Source organism: Lutzomyia longipalpis, chromosome 2 (assembly GCF_024334085.1).
Source record: "Lutzomyia longipalpis isolate SR_M1_2022 chromosome 2, ASM2433408v1".
Lineage (NCBI taxonomy): Eukaryota > Metazoa > Arthropoda > Insecta > Diptera > Psychodidae > Lutzomyia > Lutzomyia longipalpis.
Genome location: NC_074708.1, coordinates 5,203,552 through 5,218,885, shown reverse-complemented (window position 1 = coordinate 5,218,885; position 15,334 = coordinate 5,203,552). Strand labels below are relative to the sequence as shown.

The 15,334-nt window shown below is 36.6% G+C and overlaps 2 protein-coding genes across 2 annotated transcripts in view; one reads left to right on the top strand and one right to left on the bottom strand.

The window, feature by feature from the left end:
- Positions 1-15,334, bottom strand: part of LOC129788711 (mucin-5AC) — a 1,053,002-nt gene that overhangs the window by 266,428 nt on the left and 771,240 nt on the right. The gene's annotated exons all lie outside the window — the stretch shown is intronic.
- LOC129788727 (adenosine receptor A2a) lies at positions 338-15,296 on the top strand. Its single transcript, XM_055825033.1, has 4 exons — positions 338-1,126; positions 12,061-12,785; positions 13,650-14,420; positions 14,482-15,296. Exons 2-4 carry the CDS (start codon positions 12,317-12,319, stop codon positions 15,117-15,119), a joined length of 1,878 nt encoding a protein of 625 aa, XP_055681008.1. The 5' UTR covers positions 338-1,126; positions 12,061-12,316; the 3' UTR covers positions 15,120-15,296.

Sequence of the window (15,334 nt, the reverse complement as noted above, 5' to 3'; positions counted from 1 at the left end):
TTGCATAAAGAGGTTCATAATGTATGTAGGTATATAATATAGCAACCCCCATTTTGAGACACATTTTTTCCACCCTATGGTATCACGTGGCTTTTGGTTTGTTTACGATGCCCCATACCTCCTCAATGCTGACCATTTGTGGAGCTAAACGAGAAGTTATACCAACTTGGAGCAATAAACGCGCCAATTTGCCACTTTTCTCCGCTCTCTCGCACAATATTCTCTCCATCTCTTTATATTTTGCGAAATGTTCTTCACACAGGAAGTTTCAGCTACATGTTGAGTGTGCCAGACACACGATAGTCAGTTTGTGGCCTGAGATCAGTTCTGGTGGTTGATTCTATTGTGGAGGAATTTTCCACTAATTGTGAAACTATACATATATCAAGGATATCCCTTAAGAATTTTCTCAGTGTTAATGTTCTTCGAGACAAAGATAAAGACTTCTTTAAAAGAAAATTAATTTTTTTGGTGGATTAGCAGCTTTGACTTGAATTTTTTTCCCACAAATTGCATTTAAAAGAACAATTTTCTTTTGCAATTTAGCATAGATTTTATGTGTGGAAAACATGTTTGTTTCATCATGAATGGAAAGAGTGGAAAAATAAATTAGTATAGTGTGGAAATTCCAAAGGGCTTTTCCACCACCCAAAAGGGATGGATTAAAAGCTCTCGGAGAGTAGTTAAAATCCCTCAATATAAAGTAGCTGCAACTGCCGCCGATGGAGAGTATCAAGTGTGTGTATGATGGAAGAATAAGTAAACCCGGATATACAACTTAATGTCTATCTCTTGAGATAAATTACTTCTGTGTGATACATTTGTATAAATTTATTGGATACACCAAATTAAATAAAAGTTCCCCATTGAACAATATTTGCTTATACAAAACACACCACACCAGGGGGGAAGGCGTGAAGACAGAGCGTGTTGTGTATTCAAAAGAATAATTTTTTCTTCAACTACAAGAGACACAAATTTGGTGACAAAAGTGAAAAGAATTAATTGCAAAATTGGATTAATACGTGTGTGTGGTAAAAAAAATCAAGTGAACAAACACCATATTGTGGGTGACAAATAGACATATTTGGTGGGCTCAGAGCGATATTCTTGGAAGTGTTTTAAGGTGAGGGATGGTTAAGGTTTGGTTTTTTGACTTCTCGCACTGTGTTTTCCAATTAATTAATAAAAGCTCCTCCTTGGCTATTTCATTTTGTATGCGTTTTATCATCACAGACAATCTATATTGTGTATTAAGCTTTTCCCCATATATACAGCTATGTGTACGTGGTGGATATAACCTATATACATATTGCGCCAAGAGGGGTTGGCTTTTCAACACGAGCCCTCGTGAATACACTTTAAATGTAAAATAGAGCTATGAAAAATGATTGAGCAACAAATGAATCGTCCATTTAGAGATAATTTCCACGATAGTAAAGAAGACTTTTTTTTTGCACAGTCGTTGTGTTTAACTAGAAAACTTTAATATTTGGTCGTATTCTACGATACAAAAAATCTTAAAATTGTTGAAATTTCAAAACAAATTCTTGAAATTTAAAGAATTTTCAGTCACTGAATACAGCCCATTATTCATTAAAAAAAACTTATTTTAGTGATGAAAATTACTTTAAAAAAATATATATTTTAGTTTTAAAATAGTTTCTTTCGATCTTTTGACTTGCTTAAACTTTTAGGGTGTTTAATTGATCCAATTAAAGTCTCGTCAGATTTTAGGTTATATTTCTGGAAAACTGTTTTCATTTCTTTTCCATCACTAGTAGATTTATCTAAATCGGTTAAGCCAAACGGTTTTAGCACACAATTAACGCAGATATAACAATTTTTGAATATAAAACTTAATGGGAATTTGATGAACTATTTGACCAAATTTTCGAAATTTTATAAGCCTAATAGCTCGAAAGGTTATAGGAGTAAGGTTTTAGAAAGGAGTTTATTCATTACTATATAGGAAATCTCTTCATTTAAGGTAACAATCGGAATACATATTAAACTACCGATAATCAAAAAGGAATAATGAATTTCCAAACAAACTGACTATTTTTACTGGAATAAGTTTGAAAATCTCACATATATTTGCCTAAAAATACAAACAATGACGTCATTATTCTATTTTTTGTCTTTCAATGCATGAATCATACAACTATCTTGTTAAAAATCAATTACGAACCATTATCTTGAATAATTCAAACAAAAAGGGGCACAAGACACAAGAACGACAATTGTGACGTCATTTTTAGCATTTTTGGGCAAACTTTTATCGCCTTTTCCCAGCTGATTGCAGTATAAAAGAAAAAAAAACGAAATCTCTTTGGTAAATCATAAAATATATTCCGAATAAATTCTAATAGGTTTATTTTAATTTTATCTATTCCAGACATAGAAAAATAAATACCAAACATTCACCCCTTTACTCTATTTTATTCCTTACAAGCTTTTGAACAAATAAAAAACTAATAGAATATTTTTTTTATTGAAAACAAACAGAATGCAGAATTTTAATTAAATTGTTGAATTGTAAAAAACAGAACTTCCTATCGATTCCGCAATCCCATCCCTCTTTTTTTGCAAAATAAATAGGGAAATTATGCAGGGAATGCGTATAATGGGAAAATGAGTAGAAAAGTGCTCGGGGTAATGAGTTTTAAATCTTCATGAGAAACTAATAGATTGGATTAAGTGACAAAAAGTAACTTTAACTTCTTTTTATAGCTCCCTTAGGCTAAACATTTATTGCGAGTTAAAAAGAATTTATTCTCTTTTCATATTGAAGTTTTTTTTTTCTCTTTGAAATTTCCCTTGAAATATTTCTTTCTCTCTCCCTTAAAAAAAAACTGCGTATTTTAATTTATTTGAAAAGGGAAAAAAATCAAAGGAAAATGTCTCAATGATCTGTGTATGATTGGGAGGGGTCAATTGGAATGAAATTGAATTTTAATTTTAGCAACAAGTAAGGTGATTTTCTTATGTAATTCTTTCCAACAAAAGGAAGCCCCATTTTGTGCTTTCCCGCGCTTTTCTTCCAAAGGAAAAATTACCCTCGTCGGTTGTAGAGAAAGAAAAAGTGGAAAAAGAATGTAGAAGAAAATGCGTTCTATCTCGTGGAACTCTTCAATTTCTTCCACTTGGGTAAATAGCCGAGACAGATTATTATTAACACAAGAAAAGCATTTAATGGCACGTTATTTGTGCTTTAGATGAAAAAGAATTAAAGTCAAATAGCAGACGAAAAATAAATTGTCACCATGCACGATGTACAAATCTTCAGGAAAATTCTCAACATTGATTCACTTTGTGGGGAGAAAAGAAAAATCTCCGCAAACCAGTGAACATCATACAAAAGAAAATGAGATTTGTTACATTGACAAGAGAGAGAGGGCAACGGGAGAGTTCGTTGGGGATGTTCAATCATTTCCGCAACATTTGCATGTTTCCTGTTTCAACACACAAGAAAAAAAGTAGTGAGAGGAATTCATTTTTGAATAAAAAAAATGTGAAGAATGTTCGGAGCGAGAAAAAAGTTATGCAGAGAAATAGAAAAATCATGGAAATGTGCGTCATTCCACCTATATCCAGGATATTGTTGGTTCGTTGGAGCTATAGAAGCTATGGGAGCTATGTCGTAGGGGCTCTTAGCTAAAGGATTTTGCGGATAAAGATAATAACGACGCGAATTTATCTAATTGAGACGCAGAAAATACCTTATTGAGACTCAAAAATAAACAAGACTGTTTTGCTAAATGCGCAGCTTCTTTTCTCAGGTAAAACAATCATTTATGAAATGAAAAAAAAACTACATATTTAAAATATAAAATAAAATAAAAAAAACTTTTTAATTGTTTTATATTCGATTAGTTGTTCGCCCCTTACCCTTGCCGCATTAGATGTGTCAGATATGATAAGGATATAATGTTTGACTGACAAATAGACAATTTCTCTATGAACCTTTTCTTTTCTTTGTTTTTCTCTTATTATTTATTTTTATTGTGACTTTGTGATAAGGACACTTTTAATGGTAGGATTCTTTAGGCTTAATGTTCTGTGAGGACCAACAAAAGAGCAGTGATGTGGAGAATGCCAAAAAGGATGTTGAATGGAAAAAATAAAAATTCATTGCAAGTCTCGATAAAATTCTTTTCTTTTATTGAGAATAAAAACTGGAGAGAAATCTTGATGAAAGTAAAAATTCTATTTTTTTTTATTTTTGATAATTCTCTGTCGGAAAAAGGTTTGAAATTTTCCTTCAAAAATTAATTACATGTCGGAAAATTTGGCTCCTCGGCACTTGCGGAAAACGCACTTGCGGACTTGGCTGATTTGACGACACTTGCGGACAGAGAAGGCTACCTGGGTACGAAAGGGATTTACCTTAGACATATGCGGACTTCGGAGGGTAGGTAGAATTTTGAGCATCGACAAATTTGCCACTTGCGAACAGTATGCGGCCAGCAAAAGGGGCCTTCTGTATGTGTGTGATCCGAAGGCGCAGTGTGGGTTGTGAAAACTTTAAAAATTAGCTAATCGTTCATTAATTCAAAATTCTTCAAAACGATTTTTCTTTTACGATTTTTAGCTCTCCATGCCCCTGCCCCAAGGGGTGTTTATCTGAATGAAAATCTTCGGATTATTCGCTAAAAATTCGGATGATTCGCCAAGATTCAGATTATTCGCCTAGATTCGATTGATTCGCCAATATTCGGTTTATTTGTTAAGATTCGTCTATATTTTTGATGCACAAATATTACTTTTTAGGCAAAAAACTATAGCTTTTAAACATTTCGCGTATTATAGACGTACCTAAATATATTTGTTTGAAGTTTTTAAACTTGGTTTCAAATTTAGAACGATTTTTTAAAAATAAGGGAGTCTCAAATCGTCGTAAAATTCGATTCCCTAAGTTCGGGTTCAAATTGTGCTTAATAGCACATTTTATAAGTCACATATTTGCGTTGTAACGATGTCCTCTTTATCCAGCTCTTTTCGGCCAGCTTGTTATATACACTTACCTGCCGGTGTGCTTTTTTTGTAAGGGCGCCAGATCTCCGAGGAGATCGCACACCGGGGGTTTTTGAGAGGAAAAGATCGCACAATTTGGGGAGGTTTTTTAATAAAAAGAAAAAGGAGTTTATTCAGGCCAGTATGAAAGATGATCCTCTATCGCAGAACAATTTTAACCCATTCCATCTTGTAGAGGATCAAAAAACATTGAAGAATCGCGAGAGAAACTCCCCAAAATCCACTGGGATCACATCGAAAAGTGCAAATAAAAATTGCCAAAAAAATTCAAATATTGCGACGCCATTTGACGTTTTTTTCCCTATAAAAAATGTTTCAAAACTTTTTTGTAGACTTGTCGCTCATTTTCCGTGGAGTTTTTTTCCAGTCAAAATAAATATTTATTATTTCGTTTCTGGAGTGATTCCTACATCTGAATCTGTGAAATCTTCTGCTCCTTGGAAGTCTGTGCATCTAATGGTACTCTCAAAGCACTGAGAACAAACTCATTGCGAGTTTATTGCTGTGATTAATTTCATGAGACTTCCGGATGTCTTTCTTGACATTGTAGCCTCCTCGAGAGCGGATGCAACAAGGAGGAGGGCATAGAATCTCTGTTCACTGCCCGTTGATTCAATTTGAATGTGTCGGAGCAAATCTTTCGCTTCCGGAAGTCCCAATATCTCCAGCAAAACCTCATGGGTATTCTGCAGAAAAAATCTCTGAGAGGCAAAATGAGAGTTGAGAATCACTTTTGTCAGCTCCAGGAAGTCATTGCTCTTGGGGAAGATGTATGGGAAGACAGTGAGGAAGATTTTGTGGACTTGCTCAGTGTTCCAATCCGTCCAATTCACGGAAGGAGACTTTCAGGAGGAATCCCAGAATAGCTTTGAGGGCAGTTCTACGACTCTCAGAAATGTTTTCCGTGCTGGTCATGAATTGCTTGATGACTCCGTCGAATGTTTCCGGATACTGACTACTATATTGATTTCTACATCTGCTGAATCAGGTATATTGCGCTGGATGGGATTCAACTCCGTCAGATTTGCTAAAATTCTCACTACCGAAGAGGCTCAAAAAAATGTAAAAAGATTTGTTTTGATTTGCAAGGGGCTGGTTCTATCAACCTCCCTCAGCTTCATTTTGCAGTGGATCACCTGATTCAGATGTAGAAATCACTCCAGAAACGAAATAATAAATATTTATTTTGACTAGAAAAAAACTCCACGGAAAATGAGCGACAAGTCTACAAAAAAGTTTTGAAACATTTTTTATAGGGAAAAAAACGTCAAATGGCGTCGCAATATTTGAATTTTTTTGCAATTTTTATTTGCACTTTTCGATGTGATCCCAGTGGATTTTGGGGAGTTTCTCTCGCGATTCTTCAATGTTTTTTGATCCTCTACAAGATGGAATGGGTTAAAATTGTTCTGCGATAGAGGATCATCTTTCATACTGGCCTGAATAAACTCCTTTACTTAAACCTCACTTTAATTAATAAAAAGGAAAAATTATAAATTTGGATGTTAAAGAAATTTACTTTACACTGTTTTATTTATTTAAAAAGGAAAATGATTTTATATAAATTTAATTTAAAGAAATTGACTCTACTTTAATTTTACACTTCAATTATTGGGCAAAAAGATTTTAATTAAACGCGGAGATGTTGAGATGATGATGTTGCAGCTAGGAGAGCTGAATCCCAGAAGAACGATGATTACTCACACAAGAACTGGCGATAGCCTTAAAATCCCCACCACCGATCTTTCGATCTCTCTGCATTTGCCCTGAGAGGATTTTGGATATTTTACTACCGCCTAAATTTATACACCAGCCTAGCGCATGTACATGAAGATATGAATGTAACAGCGTAGTAGAACTGTTTTTTTGGCCTGTAGGCTGTCCAGCTTTTTGTTCTTATAACTATTAGTTTTCAACCAACTATTGAGTTTTATAACTATTGAGTTTTCAACCAACTATTGAGTTTTATAACTATTGAGTTTTATAACTATTGAGTTTTGTAACTATTGAGTTTTATAACTATTGAGTTTTCAACCAACTATTGAGTTTTATAACTATTGAGTTTTATAACTATTGAGTTTTGTAACTATTGAGTTTTATAACTATTGAGTTTTGTAACTATGGAGTTTTTTAACTATTGAGTTATTCAACTATTGAGTTTTATAACTATTGAGTTTGAAGGAACAACGGCAGTCTTTGCCGTACTTGTTGCCAAGGGAGCTTCCCAAACAAAGACACAATTGACCACTGAGGAAGACGCACAGAAGCTATTGAGTTTTATAACTATTGAGTTTTGTAACTATTGAGTTTTATAACTATTGAGTTTTGTAACTATGGAGTTTTTTAACTATTGAGTTATTCAACTATTGAGTTTTATAACTATTGAGTTTGAAGGAACAACGGCAGTCTTTGCCGTACTTGTTGCCAAGGGAGCTTCCCAAACAAAGACACAATTGACCACTGAGGAAGACGCACAGAAGCGTCGAAAGCTTTGGCCCTAAAATTGAAAGGATGTGTTTGGGTTGACCTACAATAGTTTTGTAACTATGGAGTTTTCAGCCAACTATTGAGTTTTGTAACTATGGAGTTTTCGGCCAACTATTGAGTTTTTATAACTATGGAGTTTTGTAACTATGGAGTTTTCAGCCAACTATTGAGTTTTTCAACTATTGAGTTTTTCAACTATTGAGTTTTTATAACTATGGAGTTTTGTAACTATGGAGTTTTGTAACTATGGAGTTTTCGGCCAACTATTGAGTTTTATAACTATTGAGTTTTCAACCAACTATTGAGTTTTTTAACTATTGAGTTTTTATAACTATTGAGTTTTTTAACTATTGAGTTTTTTAACTAACAGTTATAAGAACAAAAAGCTGGACGGCCTACAGGCCAGAAAAGCAGTTCTACTACGCAAATATGTGACTTATAAAATGTGCTAGTAAGCACAATTTGAACCCGAACTTAGGGAATCGAATTTTACGACGATTTGAGACTCCCTTATTTTTAAAAAATCGTTCTAAATTTGAAACCAAGTTTAAAAACTTCAAACAAATATATTTAGGTACGTCTATAATACGCGAAATGTTTAAAAGCTATAGTTTTTTGCCTAAAAAGTAATATTTGTGCATCAAAAATATAGACGAATCTTAACAAATAAACCGAATATTGGCGAATCAATCGAATCTAGGCGAATAATCTGAATCTTGGCGAATCATCCGAATTTTTAGCGAATAATCCGAAGATTTTCATTCAGATAAACACCCCTTGGGGCAGGGGCATGGAGAGCTAAAAATCGTAAAAGAAAAATCGTTTTGAAGAATTTTGAATTAATGAACGATTAGCTAATTTTTAAAGTTTTCACAACCCACACTGCGCCTTCGGATCACACACATACAGAAGGCCCCTTTTGCTGGCCGCATACTGTTCGCAAGTGGCAAATTTGTCGATGCTCAAAATTCTACCTACCCTCCGAAGTCCGCATATGTCTAGGGTAAATCCCTTTCGTACCCAGGTAGCCTTCTCTGTCCGCAAGTGTCGTCAAATCAGCCAAGTCCGCAAGTGCGTTTTCCGCAAGTGCCGAGGCACCGAAAATTTAGGTTTGGTTTCTATAAAATTATTCGCGGATTTATGGTTTGTTTCCAAGTGCTATAAAATTGACGAACAGCGCCCTCATCTTCCGTTTAAAAGTCTATGGTGGTGAACCCCGAAAGTTCAGCATTTTATAGCAATTGGAGAACGATGAAACAATTCTATTAGATACTTTATTTCTACATTTTTTTAGACTACAAAAAAAATAAAAAATATTATACGTTTTTACCTCTTAGCCGAGACACACTTTCTGCTATAAAATCTCCACTGATTTTGCCATAAAACAGAAAATGAATTTAGAAAAATATTAGAAGCAAATCGTCTTCAAAATCTTCATCTCCAATCTATCTATATTTCAACTCATCACGTGAATAATATCCTTTTCCTTTCTCTTTTCTATTGCATAAAATTATCATAAATATTCCGAATGTGTCTATTTTCCTTTCAACTCTATCAACTATCTTTTGTCATATTTCCACGTGAATGTGAGGAAATATGTATAGAGAAGCTTTTTATATATAGGTACCTACACATGACTCAATAATACGTTAATCCACCACCCTCGAATTAAATTACCACCACAAATAACTCTTGTCAACTACTGTGAGCGAGAAATAATTAACTTTGTGATTTGTGACGACATAGTGGAATGGAGATTAGTGAATTATCTCTCGAGTATTTAACATGATAAAAGGCTAGAGATTGTCTCAGAGACAGGGTGGGGAGGTGTTTTTAGTGTTTGCGAGGGTATGAGGTCAATCCAGCAGACACAAGATTAGAATTAGAAATCGATATGAACCACATGGAATAATGAATACTGCCAGCGTCATATATGTGACATCAAGGGGTGGCTTTTGTATTCCATCAAGTCTCAATGGAAGATACAGCGACCGAGGGAGAAAGAGAAAGAAAAAAGCCGCCCCATATTGAATGATTCACCCACGCAAATTCCAAAACAGCACGCATGGAAATTCAATCCACTTCCGAGGCTTATTTGCAGTGCGGAGGAAATACGAGCTATAACACCACTTCGTCGTACATTCTATCCAAGGGGGGTGTTGGGAAAATTTCCAATGGGACTTTCTCTTGCGGATTTGGCAAACCCTTTTGGTCCCAAACGGGGGGGTTGAGAAAAATTCAAATTGCGTCTCGAATGGAGTCAATGAGCCAATATTCGTTTTTTAGCACTGATTTTTGTGCCTCTACGCGACATTTTTTTCTCCTTGATTCCACCCCCTCACTGCCAAAGCTATTTTTACCCCAATTCACACACATGAAGAGAACCCACATAAAAAACCACCCCCACACTTCCCCTCGAAAAACGTACAAATCACCAGACGATATGTGTCGCAAACGTACATTGAGAAATAATATCACGTCTATCCTGTTAATCTTCTCATCCCCTCAACCCTTGGGGCAATTGTCTACCGGTGGGAATCATCTTACCGCAAACATAAAGATACATTTTTTATTGCCATGAAGGTGAGAAAAAGAAAATCCCCAACGGTGGGGAAGGGGGTGGCAGCGAAAGGTCACACCAAAGGTATCGCACGCTCAAACCCCGCAAGGTGGTCAATTAATTTGGATCACCTTTCTCGAACTACCCCACCCTCCCAACGCACGGGAAATCCAGTAGAAACTCAAACTGCCATTTATCAGAGGGGGGGTGTAACCCGCAGAAGTTTCACTTTTCACGCCTGGTGGTACAAATTCTGCGTAAAGCTAATCTCATAAATTTTTGTAACTGATAAAAACAGATAAATACTTTTTATATCGAAACTCAGAAAACAACAGAGAGAGAGATTATGTGCTAACGACTTTGGGAACAGATGTTTGGGGAAGATATATTGAAGTTTAAAAAAAAAGTTCTCGCGTGGGTGTCGTCACATCCCCTATTTGCGAGTTATTTGTGTAATAGAAACTATAGGGTTGTTGTGTGGATTCTATACTAACTCCAATTTGCCATTCATGAAATTGTACAATGAGGGGCACAAATGTGGAGAACACGAAAGGAAAAAACGATGAGAATATTTTTGCTTTGTGGGATGCAAATTTTTAAAAGAAATATTCGGAATCAGAGGCGTAGCCAGAAATAGATTTCTGTTAGACATTTCTTTCACAACTATATTAGAAGCTTTTGACAATTTGTTCAATCCTAAAGTTTGACGTTAATTTTTTTAACATTTAACTATCTTTTAGCAGCTTATTTATGAAAACTTCAATTCCTAAATCATTATTTTTAACTCATTTTTTTGGACTTTTGAAGTTACTAAAAAATATTTTTAAAAGACCTTCTAGGTTCTAACCTAAGCTACTAAAAGATAGTTAAATGTTAAAAAAATTAACGTCAAACTTTAGGATTGAACAAATTGTCAAAAGCTTCTAATATAGTTGTGAAAGAAATGTCTAACGTTAAAACTAAATGAACTGTCAAAAGCGTCTAATACAGCTGTCAAAAAATAAACGAGAAAAAAGTAACGTCAAACGTTAGAATTAAAATACTGTTAAAAGCTTCTAATATAGCTGTGACAGAAATGTTAAACGTTAGAACTAAATGAACTATCAAACGCATCTAATACAGCTGTCAAAAAAACATTAAACGATAAAAATAGGCTATATGGATCCGGAAGGAATCCAACAGCCGTACTTTAAATTAACGTCAAACGATAGAATTAAACAAACTTTTGAAAGCAATTTAACATAAGCGTTAACTGTTACAAAATAAACGCCAAAATCTAATGCAATTTTAACCTCAATCTTCATAGAACGTTTGACGTTACTTTTAATCGTTAAACTTTATTTTTTATTTTTTAAAAGCTCCATCAGATGATTTTGACAATTCGTTAATTTCAAACGTTTGCTGTTCTTTTAATTTTCTTTCATTTTATTTTTTTTTTTTTATTTTTAATTTTCTTTTATTTATTTTTTGCTTAAAATTAATTTCTTTTGACTTCTAAAAAACAGATCTGTTTGGGTTTTCGAAGCGTTAAGGCACCCAAATATCTTCCTCAACTATACGTTCCTGCACGGAATATTTTAAGGCTATTTGAAATATTATTTTCTCTTTTGAAAGGAGATTATTCAATGCAGTATGAGCCAGGAAAAAATGTTAAAATGTAGAGAACCTAAAAAAATTTCATTTTTTTTCTGAAATATTTTTTTTTATTCTTAGAAATTATACAATTTCCAAATATATTTCAAGTCTATCCCCAAAAGGGTTAAAAACTTATTCAATTTCCTCACGCCAAATTAACCCCGAAATCTTATTAATGTTTCGTATCTTTGAGGAAATTTTTTAGAGCGAAAACTACCTCTATCAAAGTCCAAAAAGGTCCTTAAGAAAATTCCCCATAAAATCCCTATTCCAATCAATGTCAATGTGGGTATAATTGAGCAGAAATAACGTCTCTTATGCGTATGAATTTTCCTTTGCAGGAGAGCACTGTGTGGCCCAAATGTAGGAGTAAATTACTGAAAGGAGGTGTACTGTGAGAGCATCTTATTACCCTCAATTAAACCCAAATCATCAAGTTGGGTGGAGGGTGGAATTAATCGGGATAATGGACCTCAATTGCTGCTACATCCCCTCCTTGATCGCCAACAAGTGTCCACCAGTGGAAAGTGATCGAAAAACCCATGAATTTGTGAATAAGGACACTCAAGAAGGAAATTAGGGTGTGTGTGTGGTCTCATGGAGAGTACGAGTCAGTTTACATTGCTGGAGGATGAGAGTTTTTTCGAAGTCACCACTCTGCCCAATGGTACGCTCAATGGGACACTGTTGGAGGATGATGGTGAGCATTCGTTGAATTGGATCTACACAGCGCTGGAAATTCTCGTGGGACTCGTGGCGGTGATTGGGAATGGGATGGTTATTGCGGTATTTCAGAAGGAAAGGCGACTGAGGCGGAGAACAAACTACTACATCGTCTCCCTGGCTATTGCGGATTTTCTCGTTGGACTCCTGGGGATTCCTTTTGCTGTCCTGGCATCCGTTGGACTACCCACAAATCTCCATGCATGCCTCTTCACGATATCCCTCCTTGTTGTCCTGTGCACCATCTCAATCTTCTGCCTCGTTGCCGTTTCCGTGGATCGCTACTGGGCCATCCTGCATCCCATGGCCTATTCCAGAAATGTCCGCACCAAAACTGCCATTGGTAAGCTTCTCGGTATATTTATTGTACACAGCAGCAGCATTTCATTGCACATTGAATGACAAGTTAATTGAATTTCACAATTCACATCTAATTGCAATGAATACACCTCATAGGGACGCAAATAATTCATCATGGATACACACTCACTAATTAAACGCATAGACTGACTTTACAACCCCTACTCCTCTTTTAAAACTCTCAAAAAAATCATTATTAAATATAGCTTCCCTTATGCTAACAACAACACCGCATATTAACCTCCTAAAAATGATCCTGATGAGCAGAAAGAAAAAATGGCTAAAAAAAGCCAACTTTACACAAAGGTGTGCCTCCTCTTTTGCAACAGAACAATTTCCATTTAAGGTCTAACCATTCGTGCAAAAGACTCTCACAGACCACGTGCAAGCATTCACGTAGAGAGCAAATTAATTGAGAATACAAATAATCCGTTACACACATAGAAAACTATTTGGGCTTATGTTGATTCAACACAACATCCAACATTAATTATTTTACCACCCTCTTCCCACATTCTGTGGTCGTGATTGAGGGATGGCATGCTATTAACTCAAACTGGTGTTTTCTGGATTATCAATGAAACCACTTAAAAACAACCAAAAAAAATGGCTAGACGTATGAGGAAGCTTCTCAAGCTTCCCCCCAGAAAAAAAGGGTTAAAGCAAAACTCTCACTCTCTGGATGTTACAACACATAATGTTATGTTGAAGTTTCCCTCTTAAGAGTGATGATGATGCCTTATCGAAGGTCACCCGCCACATTCTCTGTTTACCATCAATCACGCATTCCTGTTCACGTGCTCGCTTCATTTGGTGCGCTTCTCACGCCCATTTCTCTCTTTTCCAGTGATAATTTCCATGTGCTGGGTGGCTGGCAGTATTGTGGGTTTTTTGCCGCTATTTGGTTGGCATCAGGAGCAACCCGTGGAAACGGCGTGCCTCTTTGAGGGTGTCATGAGCTACGACTACCTGGTATTCCTCTACTTTGGCACCATCATCACACCCGCCATCATCCTCGTTGGCTTCTATGCACACATCTACCGCGTGATACTGAAGCAACTACGACAGATTGTCACGATGAATCCCGGCGGTGGCATTTCCAGCCGTCGTTCATCATCACGCAAGAGCACTTCCTCCTCCACACCAACCCTTCGCAATGCCAACCATCAACCCACAGGTGGTGGTGGAACTATGCTCAGAGTTCTCGGAGCTGCTCAGAAGCGTGAAGTTAAGGCCACACAGAATCTCTCAATTATCGTACTCTTTTTCATGATCTGCTGGATACCCCTGTACACGGTGAACTGCATCAAGGCCTTCTGCCAGGATTGCAATGTACCACCAATGATGACATTTACCTTTATCATCCTTTCGCACGTGAATTCCGCCGTTAATCCCATACTCTACGCTTACCATCTCCGTGACTTCCGTGCAGCTCTCAAGAGTCTCCTGCTGAAGATGCTGGGACGCCATGAAACACCCACGCGCGTTGAAGTTAACTACCGCTTCTCCCTAGCTAGTCAGAATCGTACTGAAAAGCGTCCCTCCCTACATCCACGAATCTACATTGACTCACCTGTTTGGCTGAGGCAGCAGGAACTTCTCAACAGCGAGAGGAAAGGTAAGTTTTCTCATGGGAAAAATGAAGTTTTCCTTACCTTTTCCCATTACTTCTTTTGTAGTACAAAGAAATGGCACTGGAACAATTCAGCATAGTCTATCGAGTGTCCATCAAACCGTTGCTGCTGTGGCTTCGGTAACTGGAGACAGCAATCGTGAGATGTGGAGGATTGCTGAGGTTCCGAGTACAGCTGAGGAGAGCAGCAGATGCAATGAAAACTCCATGGGGCACACATCATTCCACAGCTTCCACTTGGGTAGTGACAGCGAAGATTCCGGTTGTGGAAATCCCCTCTCAGCTGGTGCGCCAGAAGACATTGACAGCGATGATGATGTGTTCATGCCCCCCGGGATCTTCTTCACAAACCTCGAGCCCAAGGAGGTGGCAGAGGAGGATTTTCTGCATGAAAACTTCTCAACTGAACTGCCCTTTCACAATGTTAGATCCTACGAGGATCTATCGGTTGCACTCCACGCCACATCGCACGACACCACACGGCGAACATCGGCAGCTTCTGATGTGGATGCACCACCAATTTTTACCATTGATACAATTTTTGAGGGAACCCCCACGAAGATTTGCAACCTCCCCCGGGGGGTGGCATGTCAGACGGAAGATACAAATGTTGATGGGGAAATAATTCGAGTTTTGAATACGAGAAAAAGAAATCCCTTCAGAAAAGCATTTTCAGATGCTTAGAAAGTTTAGAAATAGAATTTTATTGTCGAAATCTCCTCCTTGAGGCGGTGGAGAGGGATTAAATCCCTTCATTCCATCAGGGGGAGTATTAAATGTTGTCCAAAGAGCGATATTATTGGTAATTTGTGTGAGATTTTGTGAGAAATATCGAAAGAAATAGAGAAATTGTCGCAAAAAGGAGTTTTTTTTTTCGTTAAAAAATCGTTGAGATGTTT